At 37.1% G+C, this 23,712-nt stretch overlaps 1 protein-coding gene across 2 annotated transcripts in view; it reads left to right on the forward strand.

Moving 5' to 3' along the window:
- CNGA1 (cyclic nucleotide gated channel subunit alpha 1) overlaps positions 1 to 22,125 on the forward strand; it is a 59,655-nt gene extending 37,530 nt beyond the window's left edge. For both annotated transcript variants that reach the window (XM_072944507.1, XM_006198107.3), the window contains 8 exons: positions 10,233 to 10,353; positions 11,141 to 11,257; positions 12,172 to 12,234; positions 16,656 to 16,697; positions 16,786 to 16,920; positions 18,159 to 18,266; positions 19,045 to 19,151; positions 20,469 to 22,125. In XM_072944507.1, the coding sequence (XP_072800608.1) occupies positions 10,247 to 10,353; positions 11,141 to 11,257; positions 12,172 to 12,234; positions 16,656 to 16,697; positions 16,786 to 16,920; positions 18,159 to 18,266; positions 19,045 to 19,151; positions 20,469 to 21,877 (2,088 nt within the window). In that variant the 5' untranslated portion in view covers positions 10,233 to 10,246 and the 3' untranslated portion in view covers positions 21,878 to 22,125. The remainder of the gene's footprint in view (positions 1 to 10,232; positions 10,354 to 11,140; positions 11,258 to 12,171; positions 12,235 to 16,655; positions 16,698 to 16,785; positions 16,921 to 18,158; positions 18,267 to 19,044; positions 19,152 to 20,468) is intronic.
- The last annotated feature ends 1,587 nt before the right edge of the window (positions 22,126 to 23,712 follow it).

Here is a 23,712-nt window from a genome sequence, read left to right on the forward strand (position 1 = left end):
TCTCCAGTGACTCCTCATCTTCGTTAAGGTAACAGAGCATTCAATGCATCTAGTGAATTAACCCCTGTCTTCCTCTCCACCTCTTTTCTTATCATTTATTCACAGAACTGTATTTTCCTCCATTTGATCTGCTGTGATTACCTGAAGACACTCTGCTCTCTCACATGTTTGCTTTTAGTATTTGCTACTGCTTTGTTCTAGAATCCTGGTCCACACTGTAGCATGCCTTGGAGGTGCCTGCTCTTTGTCCAAGCTCCCTCAAGCCTTGCCTTTTCAGGAAGCTTTATCTCAAGCCCCCTGCAGAGGACTAGGTGCATCTCCTCTTAGCTCACACAGCACCCAAGTCCTGACCTGCCTCTATGTGCTGGATTCTGACTATTTGACCCTCCAGATCCCTTTCCACCTTGTATTAGTTTCTAGGACTGCTGTAACAAACTAACCTAAACTTTGTGGCTTAAAACAACAGAAATGTATTGTTTCAGTTCTAGAAGCCAGAAGTACCACATCAAGGTGTTGGTAGGACCATGTTCCCTTTGAAGGCAAGAGGGAAGAATCTGTTCCATGCCTCTTTTCTAGCTTCTGGTAGCCTCAGGCATTTCTTCTCTTGTAGATGTATTACTCCAAAACTCTATCTTTTTAAAAATTTTTTTAAATTAAAAAAAATTCTTATTTTTTATTGAAGTGCAGTCAATTTACAACGTTAGTTTCAGGTGCATATAGCAAAGCAGTTCGAACCTCCATCTTCATATAGTGTTTTCTTTGTGTCTCTCCATTTGGTCTTCCCTCTGTGTGTGTCTTTGTATCCAAATTTCCCCTTTTCCAGTTATCAAATTTTTCTCATAACACTATTAAAATGTCCACTAATTTTGAAACAAAGAAAAGATAATCTTGGAAACTGAAGAGGTGACTGACAATTATGGACACTTCTTTTAGCTTCTTTTGTGGGTCCCAAACCTTTTGTTCAGTGTAGTACTCTTGCTCCCCAATACTAGCTGTGAGCTCTTTAGGGCCATAGTCATATGGCTTCCTTCTTACAGCATCTGGCAGAGAACTTTGTACATGGTATTTATTTATTAAATTCGACATAGACATTAATTTCTTGGGATGTATATGTTTCATTTTCTAATTATTGCTAATATACTGAAATGAAAATAACTTTTTTACACTGATTTTTTTTGTCCTGTGATCTTGCTAAGTTCACTTATTTGTTCTAATATTCTTTCGTAGATTCTTTAAGGTTGTTTACATATATTATCATGTCATCTGAAAATATAGTTTTACTTTTTTCCAATATGGATGCTCTTTCTTTCCTTCCTTCCTTTTCTTTTCTTTTCTTTTTTCTTTTCGCTTACTGCAAGAGCTAGAACCTCCAGTACAATTTGGATACCTCTAGAATATCCTTACCTTGTTCTTGACTTCAGGGGGAACATGTTCAGTGTTTCATCATTAGTTATGATATCAGCTGTAGGTTTTATGTGCATTGAGGAAGTTATCTGGTTAAGAAATTTTCCTTCTATTCCTAGTTTGCTAAAAATTTTTATTATGAATAGGTATTGAATTTGTCAAATGATTTTTCTACATCTGTTGAAATGATCATGTGAGTTTTCTCATCTTTTTTGCTATTAATATAGTGAATTTGATTGTTTTTCAAATTTAAATCTATATATCTTAAGTTATGAAATTAACTTTATGTTGTGTTAGTGGTTTGTGAATTTTGTCTTGCAGAACTGATCCTAAAGGCTTCATATTTGCAGACCTGAAATGTCAGACAGGTAACATCTACCTTGAAGACTTTCTTGACCATTATTTTATCTCTCCCACTACTGTATTCAGAAATGCAAATATGATTGGGGTGGTGCACCAAGGGCCAATAGCACAGAGTAATCGTTTTTAAAGTGTGATTCAGGAACTGCTTGAAATAGAATTACTTACAGTGCTTGGTACAATTGTAGATTCCCATCCCCCACATCCTACCTCATTTGGACTCTGAGACCTGGGCCCTGGAATCTGCATTTTAAACAAACTTCACAGGTGTTATTCATACTAAATTTAGAGAACCACTGCTTCATAGTTAATTGTGTTTGTATGTGTGGGTTTATAGGTGAGGGTGCACAGCATATCTTTTCTGCTATTTGATATAAAAAAGATTTTATTCTGATTTTATAGATGTAAAAACTGAGGTTCAGTAAGATTAAAAAACTCACTTGAATTCTTTCATCTAGTAAGTGGTAGAGGCAGGCTTTGAACCTAAGTCAGAGCCTGACGTCAATCAAGAGAATAGATTGCTTACTGGGCATTCATAGTTTATGTTCCAAGTTAACTTTGCCTGAATTGTTCATGAGATTTTCCCAATTGTTTGCTTTGCTTTATCTTTGTGAAGTTCTTTACAGCCCTACTAAGTGAGAAATGTTTATGATTCAGCTGAAAACAAAAGCTGAAACTTATTTCCTAAAAGCAGCTCTTTCTTTTTTGGGGGAGGATATCGCTCAGTGGTAAGTGCATGCTTAGCACACACAAGGTCCTGGGTTCAATCCCCAGTACCTCCATTAAAAAAAAAGCTAAATAAATAATCTACTTACCTCCTCCCTTCCAAAAACCCTAAATAAATAAGTAACAAAATGAAATAAAATAAAAGCAATTGTTCCCTATTGATTCATAAATTTTTATTCAAATATTCATGTTTGAAAATCAGCAAAGCAATGAATTCTCTAAAAGAAGCATCTTTTGATTCTTTCCAGATGTGTTGCTAACAATCCTATGATACCAAAAGAGTTGAAAAGTATGTGAAAAAATTAACAGTTATTGACTATTAAAAATTCTTTCTCAAAAAAATATGAAAATGAATATATGTATGTATATACATGACTGGGTCATTGTACTGTATACTAGAAATTGACACCTTGTAATTGACTGTACTTCAGTAAAAAAAAGTTTTAAAAAGCATGTATTTGTAAGTGACAATAAAACAATTCCATATATTTTGAAACATGGCATTATTTTATATAGCAATAATAAGAACAAAATATTACCACAAACTAAGAGACTCCGTTGATTATCAGATGGATTTCAGTTTTAGAGATGTTAAAATATGTGGGGTGTATGCCATAATAAAAAAAATGGTATTTAAGAAAAAATTTAAAAATTAAAATTCTTTCTCAAAGTATAAAATTTATTTTTTTAATATAATGCAATATTTTTTAACATTTTTTATTGATTTATAGTCATTTTACAATGTTGTGTCAAATTCCAGTGTTCAGCACAATTTTGCAATCATACATGGACATATACACACTCATTGTCACATTTTTTTCTCTGTGAGCTACCATAACATTTTGTGTATATTTCCCTGTGCTATACAGTATAATCTTGTTTTTTTTAATATAATGCAATATTTTTAATGTAAAAATTCAAAATAAAATATTAGCAGCTAGGATTCAATAGCATATAAAAAGAAGAACTTACCATAATCAAGAAGAATTTATTCCATAACTATTAAAATAATTTATTAATGTAGCTCATCATATTAATAGGAAAAATTAGGAAAAGGATCAATGAAACTGAAAGCTGTTTGTTTGAAAAAAATGAATAAATTGATGAACTGTTGGCCAGACTCATTAAGAAAAAAAGGGAGAGGGCCCAAATAAATAAAATCAGAAATGAAAAAGAATTTACAACAACACCACAAAAATACAGGAGACTACTATGAGCAACTATATGCCAATAAAATGGACAACCTAGAAGAAATAGACAAATTCTTAGAAAGGTACAGCCTCCTAAACTTGAACCAGGAAGAAATAGAAAATATGAACAGACCAATTGCAAGTACTGAAATTGAATCAGTAATTTAAAAACTCCCAACAAAAGTCCAGGACAAGATGATTTCACAGGTGAATTTAGAGAAGAGTTAATACCTATCCTTCTGGAAGCATTCCCCAAAATTGCAGAGAAAAGAACACTTTTGAACTCATTCTACAAGGCCATCATCACTCTTTTACCAAAGCCAGACAAAGATATCAAAAAAAAAAAAGAAAGAAAAAGAAAAGAAAAGGAAGAAAGAAAATTACAAGCCAATATCACTGAAGAACATAGATACAAAAATCCTCAACAAAATACTAGCAAACTGAATTCAACAATACATTAAAAGGATCATACACCATGATCAAGGATTTATCCCAGCAATGCAAGGATTTTTCAATATCTGCAAATCAATCAATGTGATACATAACATTAACAAATTGAAGATTAAAAATCATATGATCATCTCAATAGATGCAGAAAAAATTTCTGATGAAATTCCACATCCATTTATGATAAAAACTCTCCAGAAAGTGGGCATAATGGGGACATACCTCAACATAATAAAGGCCATATATGACAAACTCACAGCTAACATCATATTCATCAGTGAAAAGCAGAAAGCATTCCCTTGAAGATCAGGAACAAGAAAAGGATTCCCACTGTTGCCACTTTTATTCAACATAGTTTTGGAAGTTTTAGCTGTAGTAATCAGAGAAGAAAAAGAAATAAAAGGGATCCGAATTGGAAAGGAAGGAGTAAAACTGTCACTGCTTGCAGATAACATGATACTATGCATAGAAAATCCTAAAGATGTCACTGGAGCTCGTAATGAATTTGGTAAAGTTGCAGGATACAAAATTAATATACAGAAATCTGTTACATTTCTATACACTAACAATAAAATATCAGAAAGAGAAATGAACAGTCCCATTTACCATCACATCAAAAAGAATAAAATACCTAGGAATAAACCTACTCAAGGAAGAAAAGGACCTGTACTCCAAAAACTATAAGATACTGATGAAAGAAATTGAAGACGACACAAACAGATAGAAAGATATACTGTGTCCTTGGATTGGAAGAGTCAATATTATTATTTGTTTTTAATAGAAAGCATTTTATTGTCTTTCTCCAGATAGGAAGGCTTTAAGTTAGAAAAGTTTACCAAAGTTTAATATACTAATCCTTGATTCTTCAAAACAGCCACCAGCTTTTCAGCTCTGGACACGTGGGTTTCACAACCCTGTGGGACTGGAAGAATCAATATTATTAAAATGACCATACTACCCAAGGCAATCTACGGATTCAGTGCAGTCCCTACAAACCAATGGCATTTTTCACAGAACTAGAACAGATAATTTAAAAATCTGTATGGAAACACAAAAGACCCATAACAGCTAAAACTATCCTGAGAAAGAAGAACAGAGCTGGAGGAACCATGCTCCCTGACTTCAAACTATATTACAAAGCTACAGTAATCAAAACAGTATGATGCAGCCACAAAAACAGACAGCTCAATGGAACAGGATAGAAAGCCCAGAAATAAACCTACACTACACACTTATTTTCAATTAATCTATGACAAAGGAGGCAAGAATATACAATGGAGAAAAGAAAGTCTCTTCAGTAAATGGTGCTGGGAAAACTGGACAGCTGCATGTGAATCAATGAAATTAGAACATTCTTTAATACCATATACAAAAATAAACTCAAAATGTATTAAAGACCTAAATGTAAGACCAGGTACTATAAAACTCCTAGAGGATAGCATAGGTAGAATCTTCCTTGACATAAATTAAAGCAATATTTTTTTTTGGATCTGTCTCCTAGAGTAATGGAAATAAAAGCAAAAATAAACAAATGGGATCTAATTAAACTTAAAAGCTTTTGCACAGCGAAGGAAGTCATAAACAAAATGAAAAGACAATTATTTGCCAATGATGCGACCGACAGAATTAATTTCCAAAATATACAAACAGCTTATACAACTCAACATCAAAAAACCAAACACAATGGGCAGAAGACCTAAATAGACATTTCTTTTAACAAGATATACAAATGGCCAACAAGCACATGAAAAGATGCTCAACATCACTAACTATTAGAGAAAAGCAAATCAAAACTACAATGAAGTATCACTTCATACAAGCCAGAATGGCCATCATCAAAAAGTCTACAAATAATAAATGCTGGAGAGGATGTGGAGAAAAAGGAACCCTCCTACGCTATTGATGGGAATGTAAATTGATATAGCCACTATGGAGAACAGTATGGAGTTTCCTTAAAAATCTAAAAATAGAGTTGCCATATGATCCAGCAATCCCACTACTAGACATATATCTAGAAAAGACAAAATCTTTAATTAAAAAAGGTTCATGCACACCAATGTTTATAGTAGCACTATTTGCAATAGCCAAGACATGGAAGCAACCTGAATATCCATCCACAGATGACTAGGTAAAGCAGATGTGGTACATACACAACAGAATATTGTTCAGCCATATGAAAGGATGAAATAATGCCATCTGCAGCAACATGAATGGACCTAGAGATAATCATACTAAATGAAGTAAGCCAAACAAAGACAAATATCATATGATATCACTTATATGTGGAATCTAAAAAAATGATACAAATGAACTTATTTAAAAACCAGAAATAGACTCACAGACATAAAAAACAAACTTACAGTTACCAAGGGGGAAAGTGGGGAGAGGGATAAATTAGGAGTTTGGATAAACAGATGCACAATACTATATATAAAATATATAAACAAAGTATATAGCACAGGGAACTATATTTAATATCTTATAATAACCCATAATGGAAAAGAATCTGAAAGAAAAAAAATATATGTATAACAATCACTTTGCTGTGTATCTGAAACTAAACTATACTTAAATTAAAAAAAGGAAAAATTTTAAGGAAAAATATGATTATTTCTATAAAAGTGAGAGAGCCTCAATAAAAATCAACATTCATTTCAATTTCTAATTTTTTAAAATAGTAAAATAGGAATAAATGGAGATTTATTGAACAGAATCAAACATCTCTCTTGAGCAAACAGCAGCATTACGCTTAAGAGTGAAACTCTAAAAACACTCTCAGAGCCAAGAACCACACTAGGTATCTCTTAAGACAGTTTTGATATCACAATATTAAGACTGTTATTTATTATGTTCTGGAAGTTTCAGTCATTGCAACTAGACATCAAAGCTAGATACCTCTTTAAAAAAGAAAAGGAAAGAATTTGTGTAAGTACTCTGACTGTATTACTGAAAACAGAAATTGTTTAACAGAAAAACTATTAGAAATAATTTTTGTAAAGGTTATTTAAGGTGGCTGGTTTCAAAATAAAGAAAAATAATTTTATGAAATAGCAAAAGCAATGAGTTAGAATATATCAAGGGAAAACTATCCTAATGACAATAGAAATGAAAATACAAAGCATCTAGGGATTAAAAAACATGTAGGATCTATATGTAGAAGCTTTTTCAAAAACATAAAGGAAAATAATTTCCCAATTTATTCTATAATTTTAATGCAAACTCCATCAAAATCTTTCCGGTTGATAAAGTAAGTTTCGGATGATGGCATTTCAAATCAGTAGGGAAAAGACAGATTATTGGTTATTGATTTAGTGTTATTTAGAATATTGACTAGCCATTTAGAAAATCTAAAGTTAAATCCCTATTTCACATCTTACACCAAAATAAATTTGAAATAGATTAAAATTTAAATATGAGAAAGGAAACCATAGAAGCAGTGGGGAAAATATGTTGGTAAACAGTTATAAAGTCCGGAGTGGAATTTTGAGTATCTTTATTTTTCTATTTATACCTTCTGTTTTTTTCCTAGAATGATTATGTATTAAGAAAGTGATTATGTGATATAAAGAAAGTTTTTTCCTGTGTGGAACACTTAGACCAACAAGAAATTATGGAACAAGGAAAGTGATTTTTTTTTTCCTTCAGATCCAAGCAAAGCCCAGACTTGGTTCTATCTGACATATTGGATAATACTGTCATCTGTCCTTGTGTAATGTTACTCACATAATTTTTCTACGTTATAATGGCTAGAGTAATCATATTTTCTTCTTTTCCTGATCATAAGGCATGAGGTCTCTCAGAAAGAGGGGTCATTGATGACAATAACAAGTCAGCATGCTGTAAATATAACCAGAATGTCCAGTCTGATGCTGAAAAGAGGTCATTGAAACAATTCTCTTCTTAATAAGTGGTTGTTTCTTTAAAAAGTACTTTAATTATATTTTAAAATATATGCACACTTTTATTAACAAACATCACAAAAATTCTGTTTACTATTTATTGACTACTGGCTATTATTTCCATCAGCCGTTTGAATGCTAGGGTGAAATAAAGAGCACTATTTATTGCTATCCTCACTTGAAGATTTAACATTTTACAGAACAAAGTGTGTTTTATACATTTCCCCACCTCAAATGGCTTCTTATATTCTTTCTCTCCCTCTCTCTCTCTCTCTTTTTTTTTTTTTGGTTTTTGCTTTACTATTTTATTCATGACAAAGACAAGCTTCCTGCCAAAACCCAGAGATCAGGGATAGAAAAATAACAAAGGAAAAATCTCCAAGGCATAAAATAAAAGCTGGGAGTGCAAGCTAGGTGTGTGTTTTGTAGGGGGAGGGGAGGGATGGATGAATGAGTGGCCATGGAGGATAAGGTGGAAGTATGGGACCTGTTGAAGTAGTCCAGCACCCCAGGTCATACTCTCAGCATGTTGGCCTTCTTTGGGTCTTCATCAGAGGGACCCATGGGAAGTGACCTTCAATACAAGAGCTGATAAACATTGGCAGTGTTCTTGGAGCCCATGAACACATACTGGGCTTTTGTCGACTGAAAAAAATAGACAACCTAAAAGTTGAGAATTATATTTTATTCAGGGACATTACTGAAGATTGTAGCCCAGGAAGGCAGCCTCTCAGATAGCTCTGAGGGACTGATCCAAAGAGATAAATGAGGAACCAGGATACATAGGGGTTTTTGATGAAAAAAATCATGTAGTTGAACATCAAAATATTACTACTAATCACAAAAACCAGACATCTCTAGTTAATGATTTTAGTGCTTTTCTGTGTATGGGAAGAGTCAACAGTTCGGGTCATTGAAATTATTCCTTTGATAACATCTTAACTATCTAGGGCCAGTATTCTATTTTTCCTACCCTCGGAACCACCTACCCTGGTGGCTGCAGTGGCTAATGGATTGATGGCGGGCAACATTCATTTGTTGTTTAACAGAAGGGCAGGCAACATCTTTGTTTACTGAAGTGCCAGGCAACAATTTTTTGTCCTCCATTTCCTTTTGTTTTCCTGCTGACACCTGCACTTTTTTAGTGGGGAGCCTTGGTCTGGGAGAGGGGGTGCTGATATGGACACTTAGTTCTCATCTAGGTGGAGTCTCCTGGACGTCAAGTGTTTCCTCCATGCAAGTTTAGAGGAAACACCGTGGTGATGAAATCCCCAGAGGGCAGTGCTGTGACTGGTAGGGGTGGGGGTGCAGTGGTAGGAGGGGGCGCGCCCTAGGCACATCTGGGCCCTGGGGACAACAGGGCATCAATGTCCAACTCCATGTCCATGGTCAGAAAGCAGTGGCTGTACCCGTGCACAGGCACACTGTCTGGGCCCACCGGGAACTTCTCAAAGTTCCAGGCCATATCACTGCAGCACAGCAGAGACCAAGTGAAGAACTTGGGGTAGTCATAAGAGCAGGGGCATTGTCCCTCGGCGCTGGCAGAGCCTGGGGAAAGAAGAGGACAAGCGGGTGTGCCTGTGCCTCATTCACCTGTGTGAACCCTGGCTTGAATGTGCTGCTGGGTGGGACTTGGAGATCAGGATCTGTTGGTTCTTGGCGTTTTCCTGATCCCTGAACTGGTTACGTGGGAAGCTGAGCACTATATGTATCAGAAAAATTTATGGGACTTACTAAAAAGTGGATCAGTTTCATCTTTATTCACTTCAAAGTTTGAATACCACTCGAGACCCATTTTTTTTTTTCTGGATGCCTGTAGTAATTCAACTGATCACATGCATTTTGGTATTTTATTTTACTGCTTTTTTTTGGTTACTTAATTGTTTATATGAAGGTAAGGTCCCTACAGTTTTGTTCTACACCTACATTGCCTAAATTTTCAAAGCTGGGGTAAATCCAGATTGAAAAAAAGAAAAAGAGCTCTACACTTCTGGTACATTCTTGAATAGTAAAAAAAACATACAAAAACCTGGCTAATGGTAATAAAGGCTTAGATCGTGACTGTATTCTATTAAAAAAAAATTATTACATAAAACCAGGAATAAGATTGTTATTAAGGCCTTAGAAGAATGGTAGAGTGAAACTTTTGATTACATAGTAAATATATAGTAAGTCTTCCTACTTACAAGACTTTTTTTCTCTCCAGATATCAAACTAACCATGAAGAAAAATATTATCAACACATGGCACTCTTTTGTAAATATTCCCAATATGATCGTACCAGATATTGAAAAGGAAATAAGAAGGATGGAAAATGGAGCATGCAGGTAAATGCAAGCATTTTTCTATGTATTTTTACACAGTTCTTAAATTTAACTAGGCTGAATTTTGGTTTAATTCCTTTTTTTTTTTTTTTGGTGCTGGGTATGCAATTGCATCAGTTTAACTTTTAATTTGAAACCTTGAACTTTGTAATTAAGTGAATTTATGTATACTTTTGAAGAGCATAACTTTTCTAACGAATGTAAGATATTGTTGTGGTCATTCTTTAGAAGCACATAAGCCAATTATTTCCTGAGTCACTGGCAAGACCTTTCCTCATGGGACATTTCACATCTGAAGGAATAACATTACCATAGAGAAGTGTGAAAAAAAATAGAGTCTGAAATGCTAACATGTTTTAAAAGCATAATTTAAAGTGGTTACCCTATAAATGTTAAGAACTTGTGTAAATGTGGTTGAATTTATTTTTAATGGAAGGAAATGTTATTACAAGTTAGTTCAGAAAACTGTATAATATGACCTAAAGTATAGATATCATACTTTCTATTGAATAAATATTAACATCGATCAATGCATCAAACAATAGAAATATGAAAGACTTTGAAAGTAGTTTCTTAATTATATGTATTTTACTGGATCATGCATATTCTCTGTCTAATTCTATGTATTTCGCACAGTTCTCATTTCATTCTCATTAAAAATTGTTGTCTGTGTTCATTTGAGAGGGAAGGAGAAGAGATGAGGCAGTAGTCCCCCTAATGAGAAATGTTATTCCCCAGCAAGTGTTTAAGACATTAATCTAAATCATCTCTGCCTCCTGTTGGACTGTAGCTCCTTTTCTGATGATGATGACAGTGCGTCTATATTTGAAGACTCAGAGAGCGAAATCCCCCATGCAAGGGATTCCTTTAGAAGTAATACGCACAGGAGAGGACAACCATCACAGAGGTAAGCAGTGTGACCTCCCCCTCCATATCTGTTTTTACACTATTATTTAGATGAAGAGATCGTGTTCTACTCCTCCACTTAGTGGGTTTGGCAAAGCCACTTGGCAGGATCGCAGGAGTAAATTGCTTCTTCTGTTTCTTACCCTTTTGCTCTCTTGGGAAACTAATGGTAACCCATGTGTGTGGGGCTCCAAGTCATAAACGTTCTTGCTGAACATTTTCCCTGAGACCCGTGTCTGTCCTGTAAGAAACCTCATGCCTCAGTCCTTTCTGATTTCCTCTTCCCTTCTGATTCTTCTTCCAAGCAATTGTAAGTGAGAGGGGTTAGCGGTCATTCTCTAAAATGCTCTATTGTGTTCGACCCTGCTTTCAGGGAAGTAGAGCACCAGAGTGAGCAACTAGAAGAAAAAGGCTAAAAATCCTCAGTAGGGAATGAAGCACTCAAGGAACCTTCAGCTATGTGACTCTGAGGGTATGAATCAGGGGTTCCCATCCAATCAAACATATTTACTTTTTCTTTGATTTTCTCCCTCTTTTTTTTTTTTCTCTCCTGTTTCTTTTCCCACTGACCACCTTCAGCTTTCCCACTGTTTTTGTTTGTCTTTTTTCCCTTCTAAGTCTTAGATCTTTTGCTGGGAGTTAGCCACATCCAAGATGACTCACTCAGGGCATGGAAGATGTTAATGTGATGTATTGTGAGCATTGATTAACGGGCATCTACTAATTACTTTGGTTCATGGCACTGATATTCAGCAACTCATGCTTCACAGAGCCTCTATGTTTTAAAAAATTGCCTAGGCACTAGTTAGTAATGGGTAGAAACTGAAAAGAATTTGTTCTTTAAGACTGTTTCTTACCATGGACATTGGACACATGGTGACTATGGTGATTTCACTGTCCTTTTTCATTTCCCAGGGAACAGTACCTGCCTGGAGCCATTGCACTTTTCAATGTTAACAACAGCAGCAATAAGGAGCAGTAAGTACATCGACAATTGAAAACCAAACCGTTTTTGAAGAAAACCCGTAAAAGGGTAGAAGCACATCTGAATCTACACAGTGGCAAAGATATTCTATTGTTTTGTCATTTGGTTATTTATCTCTGAAAAGTATGGCTACCCATGTTAAAGGTGGTATGTATATATGTATGTATATATCTGAATATGTGTAGAAAAACCATGTCTACCACATACATGCAATTGCCCCTCCTTGTGGTTAGAGCTAGGGTGGTTGATAAAATAAATGAAATATCATTTTTAATTCTTCCCATTCTTAGCCCAAGTGTCTTAGGTCAAGTTCCCCAGGGGACCGTCTTTGAGATGGAGGTTTGTATGCAGATGATTATTGAGAGTTCTGTCAAAAACAATACCTAGAAGGGAGTTAGTGGAGTAAGACTGGGCAGACGGAGAAGCTGAACTTCAGAGAATAGAGTTGACATGCCCTGCGATCCCATGGAAGCTCTGGAGCAGGGATGGCCCTTCCACGTTGTCCCAGAATTAGGCAATAGGACTGGGTCTTTGTACCCATGCATAGTCATTGGATGAGGGCTGCCCCTAGGAAAGGGGGCATAACTTTGAGCATGGTGGCCTCCTTCAGCCCAGGGAAGCCAAGAGAGAGGGAAACTGTGAACTGGCAGCAACCAACACTGGATAGTGGCACTGGTCAAAGCCAAATTAGTATCCATAATATGTATTGATTCAAACCCAGGTTATTTGATGCCTCTTCCACGGTGTAATTAACTTGCCATCAAGTGACTGATTGCTTTCCTCAGGCAATGGTGCTGATTCAGAATCATACCTAGTCACCAGCGTGAATGGGATCTCACGTGTTGGGCCTGTACATAGATAGCCTCCACCACTGCCACCATCATTGCCCCTTTCATATCCACACTGTGCCGGCACTGGGGATGCCAGTGACAGAGGCTGGCTTTATCAGATGCTGGAGCCATTCTGTCCACTTGGTTGTTGTTGTTTCACTCCTCCGTGGCACATGCTATTTGATGGGCATTAACATAGGATACAAAGGTTTTTAAACCTTGTGCTCATGCTCACAAGTCCATTTGGTCTGCTTATTCTCCAGAACCATTTTTCCTGATCTTTCAATATTTTTTCATCAGGTCCCTGACCAACCAGCCAAGGCATTGTGACTACCCATGAGTTCTTGTATATGCTTAATTTGGACCATTTATTTTTCCATACAATGAGGATAACTGGGCACTGCTTGAAACTGTGCCATTGGTAAGATTAACCTCACTGCCTTTTAAGGCCACTCCCAAGCAGGGCTGTATTGTAGACAACAGCTCATTTTGGCTTGCATCCACATGCCAAGCCGGTCTATCTGCAGATCATGTTCCATCAGCTGCTCCTACAAACCCCATATATGGCCACAGTGGGCGGGTGAGGAATAGTTTTGATGTAACAGAGGTAAATGACTTGGGGACAGGGTGCCAAGCCACCTACCCAGTCCCAGACAGACCTCTTCATCATAGGAAAGATTGCTATACAACCTTATGACTTGTTAGTTCTGACAGAATCCAGCTCACTTCCTGTCCCATGGTTAGATAATCCTCTTTCAAGGCCCAACTAACATGATGTCATTGATAGAGGTATAGCAGACCAATGTGATACCTTGAGGAAGGTCCAGATGGTCCAGGTCCCCCTAAATTATGTCATGACAGTAGGCAGAGAGTTAACATAGCCCCGGAAAATATTGCAAGTACGTACTGTTTTCCACCCTGTGTGAATATGAACTGTTTCTGATCCTCTTCCCTGTTAGTGATGAAAAATAACACATTCACCATGACTGACCCAGAACCTTAGGAATGTGGTATTGATTGGGTGAGTGTTGTCTTTCACATCTGCCACAGCGACTGCAGTTGGGGCTACTATTTGGTTGATTTTGCAGTAGTCTCCTGCCATCCGCCAGGATCATTTGGTTTTAATAGGGGCCAGATAGTGAATTAAATGGGGATGTGATGGGGAACCACCACCCCTGCATGCATTAGGTCTTTAAGGATTGCATTTCCTTTCCTGTCCAGGATGCAATATAGTTTTTGCCAGCAGGTAGGAGGCAGCTTTACGGCTTCCATTTGGTCCTCCCCACTATGTGAGCTCTTACTCCACAAGCCAAGGGACTAGAGGAGATGAGGGTTCTACTGAGGACCAAAAATGTCTACGAAAATGTCTACATTGGGGAACTGGAGAAATGACCACAAGGCGGGGGTGTCCTTAGACCCTGTGGAGGCCTCATAAATCATGTATCATACAGGATTCTATTACTACCAAGCCACCCTTAAGTCCCCCATTTTAATGGAGGGCATGATGAAGCTTCAATCCCTGGGTCTCAATATCGACTTGGGTCCTATGCCAAATAATCTTTATTGTATCTAGGGAATCTTTTTTCCCCAGGATACAATTACCTAAGTAAATGAACGTTGGTTTTTCTTGGGAGGAAAGACGGGAAATTATTACTGAATATACTTGTCACAGTGTTGCAGAGTCCTTTATGGGGGCCTGGCTTCTCCTTCAGTCAATAGTGTCGTTTCTGAGAACTAGCTCAGGTTTAGGAACTATTTAAGGAGTTGTGACTTTTTACTGGGGTAAGTTGCCATCAATCTCCTGATCATCCATTCCTGATTTTTTTAAAAAAAATTATATATGTTAAACAGTACCCTAACAAGCCAATGGGATGCCCATCTATCTAGGAATGCAGTGTCTATTATCCTCTTCCATAGCTCTGTGTGGGTTAAGACCCTGGCTACTATGCTCACCTTACTGTTAACTATAATTATCAGACCCATTTCTCTTCTGATGGGTAAGCACTGTCATTGGTCTCTGTGATTTCTAGATCCTGTTGTCTGTTGCTCACAGGGAATCTAGCTCTGTATTCAGTTTAGCATCTCTCACTATCAGCCCTGGTCCACAGAGGACAACACCAATGAGCTTCTCAGCGATGCTGGTGTCCCTCTCACCTGCACATTCCTTATCACTTTGTACCTCTGAGCCCTCTTAGGAAATGTAATCAGTTGGTGGGCTGTTTTCCTTAATATACCCAGTTAAGTATACCACTTCTCTTTCTAACACCTTCCTCCACCATCTGCCATGGCATTTTGTAATTTCTATTTCACTTAGTGTGAGCCATCACCTTTTCTGAGCTTCTAAGAGCCATCCAAGAAGTGCATCAGCACCACCTCCTAGGATCTATGCTAGGGTGTTAAATCCTGCATCATAGGAGTGTGCTCCCATAGCAATCAATTCCACCTTATCCAACTTTATGTTTTGTTCCTATTTGTACATGACAACCTTAGGTGCCAAGCCCCATCTCCTTGTCAATTTTATCTCCTATTTCTCCTCAGTAGCAGTGCTCCACTTCTGCTGGGCCATTGCTACCCAGACTGAGTTCATTTGTATATTTGCACCTACAAATTTCCCTCCCTTTAACATCCTTTCTCTTCTTAACCTCTCCAACTTGTATCCATACTTTGAGGCCTGGGTTTAGACCTGCTTCCCTTTAGCAGCCTTCTCTGGCTATCTCTGTGCCAATGAGATGCCCATTCATTCATATCTGAATGATACATTTTCCCAGGACAACTGAGCCAACAATGGCAACCTACTATGACTGTCGGTCTGTCTGACTCCAGAACCCATTTTTCTGCTGAAAGGGAAAACCAACTGCGAGGAGAGGCCTCTAATTACATACTCTTTATTCAAGAAGAAACTGTATCTAGAAGAAAGTGACCTCAAATCCAGTGAATGATTCTAAGAATTAGGATTCCACTGTGTTACCACAGAGCTTTTTGATGTCTCATAAAAAAAAAACTGCTTCAGCCGGGATTACTTCTCTAGAGAAAATTGATGGCATTTTCTTGACATTCTCAAAGCTCTTATTCAAGTGTGAATATAAGTGATATCAAGGAGCTTAAACTCTTTTTGTAGGGGTGGTTAAAAAAATATATATATGTATTATTTTTTAATGGAGGTACTGGGGATTGTACCCAGGACCTTGTGCGTGCTAAGCACGCACTCCACCACTGGGCTATAGCCTCCTCCTTCAAGAAGCTTAAATTTTAAGTAACTGTTTTTGGGTATGCATTGAGACTTTGAGAGGGCACTCCTGGAGACTGTTGTTTCTTAAATTTCCTTCAATTTTATGCCTTTATCCACCTCCATTTTCCACATGCACTAATTCCCAGGAATTTTTGTTCATTTGTTTTATTATCTGGGTGCATATCCATTTTTCGTAGAATTCTGTATTAGGAGATCAGATTTCTGGTCTCTGAGCACGGGGGACATATCTTTGAATGCAAAGTGCAGAATTCTTACCCAATGGGAAGGAAAGTAAATAAGAATGGAAGTCATAATGTAACTTGATTATGTGACAGAGATATTGTTTTTTCTATAGAGAACCGAAAGAAAAAAAGAAAAAGAAAAAGGAAAAGAAGAGGTAAATAAGACTTTGGAATGAACTATCCCACATTTTTTCTGCCCGTAACATTTTCGTGTTTTACTAACTATAGCTCTCACCTTTTCAGCAAGCCAGATGATAAAAATGAAAATAAAAAGGACTCAGAGAAGAAAAAGAAGAAAGAAAAGGACAAAGACAAGAAGAAGAAAGAGGAGAAAGGTGAAGATAAGAAAGAGGAGAAAGGCAAAGATAAGAAAGAAGGGTAACTGTTTTTATTGGTATTAAAATTAGGAATAAATATGTGAAGGGTTTTGGATGCAGGGATAATTTCCTGCAAGTTTATAGTAAATAGGTACTGTGTAAAGACTAAATAAATTGTTATAAAATGTGAATTTAATTTTTTCTACTTTCCGTAAAATTAGTAGTGATAACCTTAGTCTTAGTTTTCTCATCAAGAATTTTGAATGTTATGGTTAATTTCCTTCCTGAAGCGCTGGTGAGAAAAACTTACCACTGGGACATGTTTAAGATCCAAGGAAAACTGGGTTTCTAGGATCTTAACATCAATTTTTAAAATTGAAATAAAAATTTAATAATTTCACTAATATTTTTGAGTAATAAACACAGTGTGGCAAATACTCCAAAGTAAAGCAGTCTTATTGCAAAAGCCATGCCTAATTTTGAGAGCAGTGTAAATGCTATCAAAATACCAGCCATTTGAAAGATTCTTTTTAAAGCAAACATCTGAGAGTTAGAATTTCACAAGGGTAAGGTTGAGTGATATTTTCAGAGCTATCTTTTTACTTGTTATTAAAGAAAAATTATTTTCTAAACTTACTCAAAGGAAACTACCAGACAATTGTTTCATTATTTGTGCCTGTTAGAACTTGCTGACATTGTATAAAAGGAAAAGTCCTTAAAAATATAAGCTTGATACCAGAAACTTTTAAAAAATGTCCATTTGATCATATAGACCCTTCCTTCCTTCCATTCTTTTGCCTTCTTTGCTCTCAAGTCTTCGTACACACTTAAGAACAAGCACTTTTTATTAGATTGTGTTATAGTCTGCTCTCTATACAGATGAGAAGGAAGTCAGTTCCCCCTCCCAGTGCGGTCCCTGATTGTTTTGTTTCCCAGTAGGGGTAGTGGCAAAACTACCATTCTTCCACCACCAGTAACCTGCCGAAGGGGTCTGTGCAATAGCCAGTTTGGCTTGATCTATGCTATTATTCCCTCTCAGTAGCTGCAGCATCACAGGAAAACAAGGGCTTTAATAAATTTCTAAAGCATGGTTTAACGTAGTAAGACTAGTAATTTAACTATCCACCCCTCACTAGTTTCTAATGCACTTATGCCAAGCTAATCTTCCCACTATAGAGTAAGCTTCACCTTGTTTCTGTTTCATTAATTGTGGGTGATGGGCATAACCATATTTGATATGTGAAACAAAAATAATCCTGTTTCTTGGTAACCTTCCCCTTTATTTCTAATTGCTGCTAGGGAGAAGAAGGAAGTCACGGTTATTGATCCCTCAGGAAACATATATTACAACTGGCTGTTTTGCATCACCTTACCTGTTATGTACAACTGGACTATGATTATTGCAAGGTGTCTGTATTTTTTTCTGGCTCTCAACCCACTTCTAGTTTCTAAGTTAGCTGACTTAGCAGTCTGGCCTAGAGCTCTTCAGGACGTACCTCCTTTCTCCACCACAGGTTGGAGAGGAGTCTACGTCATTCTCAATGTGTGTCCCTAAGTTCAGGAGTAGATGCTTTGGTTCCCAATATCCTTGGAAATCCAGTACTGGGATGAGGAGGAGGTGTGGGGCAGGACATCCTTTTAAATGTTTGATTGCTCAATCATTTAATTAGAACTTTGGGAGAAACTTTATTTTCTTTGGCTACAAGGAAACATTTTGCCAGGACTGGAAAAAGATTAAGGATCCTAGGTTGTGTAGAGTCAGATGTGTTTCCCAAGTGATATCTATGGTTTCTGTCTTTTAGACAGTAAACATCTCAGCCATCCAGGGCCAAGCGTGATTCCCTGAGGCATTTTGGGGTACAGATAGTAAATATGAACCTGGTTATCAATGTGTATCACCCCAAATATTTTGACATTACCTTGAGGTCATTTATTCTCATTTGATGTTTTTACAAAGTTGACTAGTCTAATGGAAAGAATGCTGAAATTCAGAAGTATGAGAAAACTAAGTCCAACCCTCAGACTCAGGAAAGGATTTGGGAAAGTCACGGTTGATTAAATGGGCCCTATGGACCCTCCCAACCTGAGCATGCTACACTTCTCACCATGATAAAAATGATACAAAGAGGACTTCTACTGAAAATGGTCCCATTTCACCCTATTTATACAAGTTTTTCTTTTACAGAGCATGTTTTGATGAACTTCAGTCTGATTACCTGGAATACTGGCTCATTTTTGATTATTTGTCAGATTTAGTCTATCTTCTTGATATGTTTGTACGAACAAGGACAGGTAAATATGTTCAGTTTTGGATATTTCATAATTTCATGGTTTTATCTCTCTCCCTATAATTTGAAATTTCTTAATTCAAGTGTTCTTCAAAATAAACTAACAAAAATTTGTTTCAGAAGAAAAGGCACCATTGAAGGCAAGAGTACCATATTCCCACCCACAGGCTTAGGCCACTCCAGCTGATTCAGGAGGCCACTACTAGGCAACCTTCTGAATGCGGATTGATGGCTTTCCTCTGTTATCCTGTTCACTGGGTTTATGCCAGGCGGGAGGAATAGAGAGAACAGAAATATTCTGCCAGCTCCGTAGGGAAAGGGTAATTGCTACCTAACAGAGATTCCTTGAAGAAGCATGGGGAAAAATGTCATCTTATCCAGCCGAGCTGTGCAAGAAATTTTACAAGAAACAGGATATACGTCCTTAATTCAACTTTGTGGTCCATGGTGAGGCATTATTGACCAATAATCTGGGCAGGATCTGATAGCTTCCTACTTAAATATTCTTCTTAAGTAGGTATAAGCTCCTTGTCTGTACTACTCTCCACAAGCAAAGGTAACCTGTGTACACAGAGTATGGCTTTTAAGAATCATTATGTAAAATAGGGACATTCTCTGCTCTCAGTGCACTGGAGCAATACTTCAGTTCTGTTCTATTCACAGCTGGTAACCAGTAGAGGAAGAGAAGCAGATTCCTTCCCTAGTGAAATATATCATAGTACTGAAATCCTGGGTTTAATACACAAGGCTCATGGTAGCAATTTAGGAGAAGGGAAGATCCCAATGTCTAAGGAGGCCTGGGGAGCCAGAAGGAGAGATGAAAATGAAGTCTCAGAGGACGGATGCTTCACATCGAAGAGGCAAGGCAAGAATATGCACAATTGTCAAATAGCAAGGAGGTCCTCAAGGTTCAAGGTTGGGGCCGGGGTTCTGACACGAGAGTGGCACAGGGAGTTAGGCACAGTGCTAGGGTGTTCAGAAAACTTTCCAAGAACACTGTTCATAAAAGGAATGGCTTTACATGGGTGAGATGCTGAATCTAGAGAGATTTGTGTACATACCTTGTAATATACATTGCACATAGTCTCTCACTTTCGCAGTTACAAAGTGTTACTTTTTATTTCTGCAAAAGAATATTTTCCACAGCCTTATGTTGATCAGTACTCATATCTTACCACATTGCTACAAGCAATGTTGATTGGAAATGAACTCTTGTTTTGAACTCAGTGGAGTTCATTGGGAGTTACTTTAGAAAAATTCACAATGGCATAAAAAGAAAAAAAACTCCATTAAATTATTATATATATTTTTCTATTTTTAGGTTACCTAGAGCAAGGGCTACTGGTGAAGGAAGAGCTTAAACTCATAGAGAAATATAAATCAAATTTTCAATTTAAGCTTGATGTTCTATCAGTGATACCAACCGATCTGCTGTATTTTAAGCTGGGGTGGAACTATCCCGAAATTAGACTAAACAGACTGTTAAGGATCTCTCGAATGTTTGAGTTCTTCCAGAGAACAGAAACCAGGACAAACTACCCAAACATCTTCAGGATTTCTAACCTTGTCATGTATATCATCATCATCATCCACTGGAATGCGTGTGTGTACTTCTCTATCTCCAAAGCCATTGGGTTTGGAAATGATACGTGGGTCTATCCTGATGTGAATGATCCTGACTTCGGCCGTTTGGCTAGAAAATACGTATACAGCCTTTACTGGTCTACACTGACTTTGACCACCATCGGTGAAACGCCACCTCCTGTGAGGGATTCCGAGTATGTCTTTGTGGTGGCTGATTTCCTAATCGGAGTGTTAATTTTTGCTACCATTGTTGGTAACATAGGTTCTATGATTTCCAACATGAATGCAGCCAGAGCGGAGTTTCAGGCAAGAATTGATGCGATCAAGCAATACATGCATTTTCGAAATGTGAGCAAAGACATGGAAAAGAGAGTCATTAAATGGTTTGACTACCTGTGGACCAACAAAAAAACAGTGGATGAGAGAGAAGTCTTGAAATATCTGCCCGATAAACTAAGAGCAGAGATCGCCATCAACGTTCACTTAGACACATTGAAAAAGGTGCGTATTTTTGCAGACTGTGAAGCCGGTCTGTTGGTGGAGTTGGTCTTAAAATTACAACCTCAAGTCTACAGTCCTGGAGATTATATTTGCAAGAAAGGGGATATTGGACGAGAGATGTACATCATCAAGGAAGGCAAACTCGCCGTGGTGGCAGATGATGGAGTCACTCAGTTTGTGGTATTGAGTGACGGCAGCTACTTCGGTGAGATTAGCATCCTAAACATCAAAGGCAGTAAAGCTGGCAATCGAAGAACGGCCAATATTAAAAGTATAGGCTACTCAGATCTGTTCTGTCTCTCGAAAGATGACCTCATGGAAGCTCTTACTGAGTACCCAGATGCCAAATGTATGCTGGAAGAGAAGGGGAAGCAAATTTTGATGAAAGATGGTCTACTGGATGTAAACATCGCAAATGCTGGAAGTGATCCTAAAGATCTGGAAGAGAAGGTCACCCGAATGGAGGGGTCAGTAGACCTCCTGCAAACAAGGTTTGCTCGCATTCTGGCCGAGTATGAGTCAATGCAGCAGAAACTGAAGCAGAGACTAACCAAGGTTGAGAAATTTCTAAAACCACTTATTGACACAGAATTCTCAGCTATTGAAGGGACTGGAGCTGAAAGCGGGCCCACAGACTCTACATAGGACTGAAAAGCTGGTTATGCATAAGGTTATGCCTCGTGATCCTTTCGGTGATGTGATAAAGGCAGCTGTAAGTTGGAAGAAGAGGAATAGTCATCTGGAAATTCTTCCATAAGGAAAATGTGCTTTGGTGCAGGGCACAAGGCTGCACATTCCCTTGTGAGGTACTGTGACTACAGAATCATCGCACTTTGAATTTTTCACAATGGATAATATGCAAAGATAGAAACCAATAAACTTGTCAGAATCTGTACCTTTTGATTTTTTTTCACATATGCTCCTTTTATGTAAGACTCTTTATAAAAGTGAACAAGGATCCCTCACTTTTGGGCAATTTACATTGTTGAGGAACAACTGGAAATTACTGTGTACATCATGTTCAGAATACCATTTAAGAATTAGATTGCAATAAAGGAAAATAAATCCTAAAGTTGTAGTGACTACTATTTATTTGATAATTTAGTAGAGAGTTTAGGATCTTGTAGCGCTTCCAAGTCATCTAAAGGAGCTTAACCATTGTATTCTAGGATCTGGGAAGCAGGGTTGAGAGAAACTTCTAACTAAAAGCATGACCTCTTGGGGACTGATGGAAATGTTAGCTATCTTGATTGTGGTGGTGGTTTCATTGGTGTATATTATCTATCAAAATTCATCAAAGTGTACATCTGAAATATCTGTAGTTTACTGTACAGGAACCATACCACAATAAAGTGTTAAAACTACAAATAAAAATAAAAAAAACAAAAAATTAAGGCATGACAAATCAGAGACTTTATTATATATATACATACATATAATACTGAAAATCAAAAAATGTTGTAGACTCCTTTATGATAAAGTTTTAAAATTCTGTGGTTATTAAGGCCTGACAGCTGTGGCTACCAGCCAGCAATAATAAAAAGGGAGAAAGGTAATACTATTGCTGGGTGATGAGCAAAGGAAATTGTTGTAATGCTAGAAAAGGAGGCCTGGAAGTTCTGTGGGCCAGCATGGACATCACCTGGGAGCTTCTTAGAAATTCAGAATCTCAGGTCCTACTCCAGACCTGCTGTATCAGAATGTGCATTTTAGCAAGACCCCTAGGTGATTCATACTCTCATTAAATCTTGAGCAGCATCTAGCTAGAGAACCAGGAAGGAACTGGTTGGAGGCTAGTTCTAGAAAAGAAAAAGTAACTGTATGACAAATGTGTGGTCCTGAAAGACATTGCTAATCAATCAGATAGCTCTCTACTGCTAAACCCAGATGTGGCTCAAAAAATTCTTAGCACAGTAGACATTTGAGAAAGCTGTATCTTGCAGGCTTGACTTAACTTTTTTTCCTTAAAAATCTTTTAAAAGCATTTGAGTGCAAAACTCTCCAAATGTTTTGGATTTATAGCATTGCTTTGGTAAATTAATTGCAAATTACTAGTACAGTTCTAGTAGCATTGACAATAAGCTAATAATGGACAGATTTTCCTTTACTTCATTAATACAAGCAGTGTTTTATTTAATAATCATCAAAGAAATAAATGTACCTGAAATTGATTTTTAAATTACAATATTAGATCATAAAATAAAAACCAGCAGTACATTTCTGGTCACACTGAAAATGAAGGACTTAATTTTCCCCACAAGTTTCAGTGTTTTTAGTAATCAATTCTATGCATTTTATATAAATAGAAATATATATAACACATAAAAAGGAGTAGCCTAAGGTTAATTTAAAATTATTATTTACAGATGGCAAACTTATGGAGTCACTATTTAAGTAAACTTGCTGCCCTCCACAGCCTTCTAATTTTATTTCTATCATCCAGCAGATAACCGTATCTACTCACTAGTAGGAAAAGGATC

This window comes from Vicugna pacos, chromosome 2 (genome assembly GCF_048564905.1).
Source record: "Vicugna pacos chromosome 2, VicPac4, whole genome shotgun sequence".
NCBI classification, from domain to species: Eukaryota; Metazoa; Chordata; class Mammalia; order Artiodactyla; family Camelidae; genus Vicugna; species Vicugna pacos.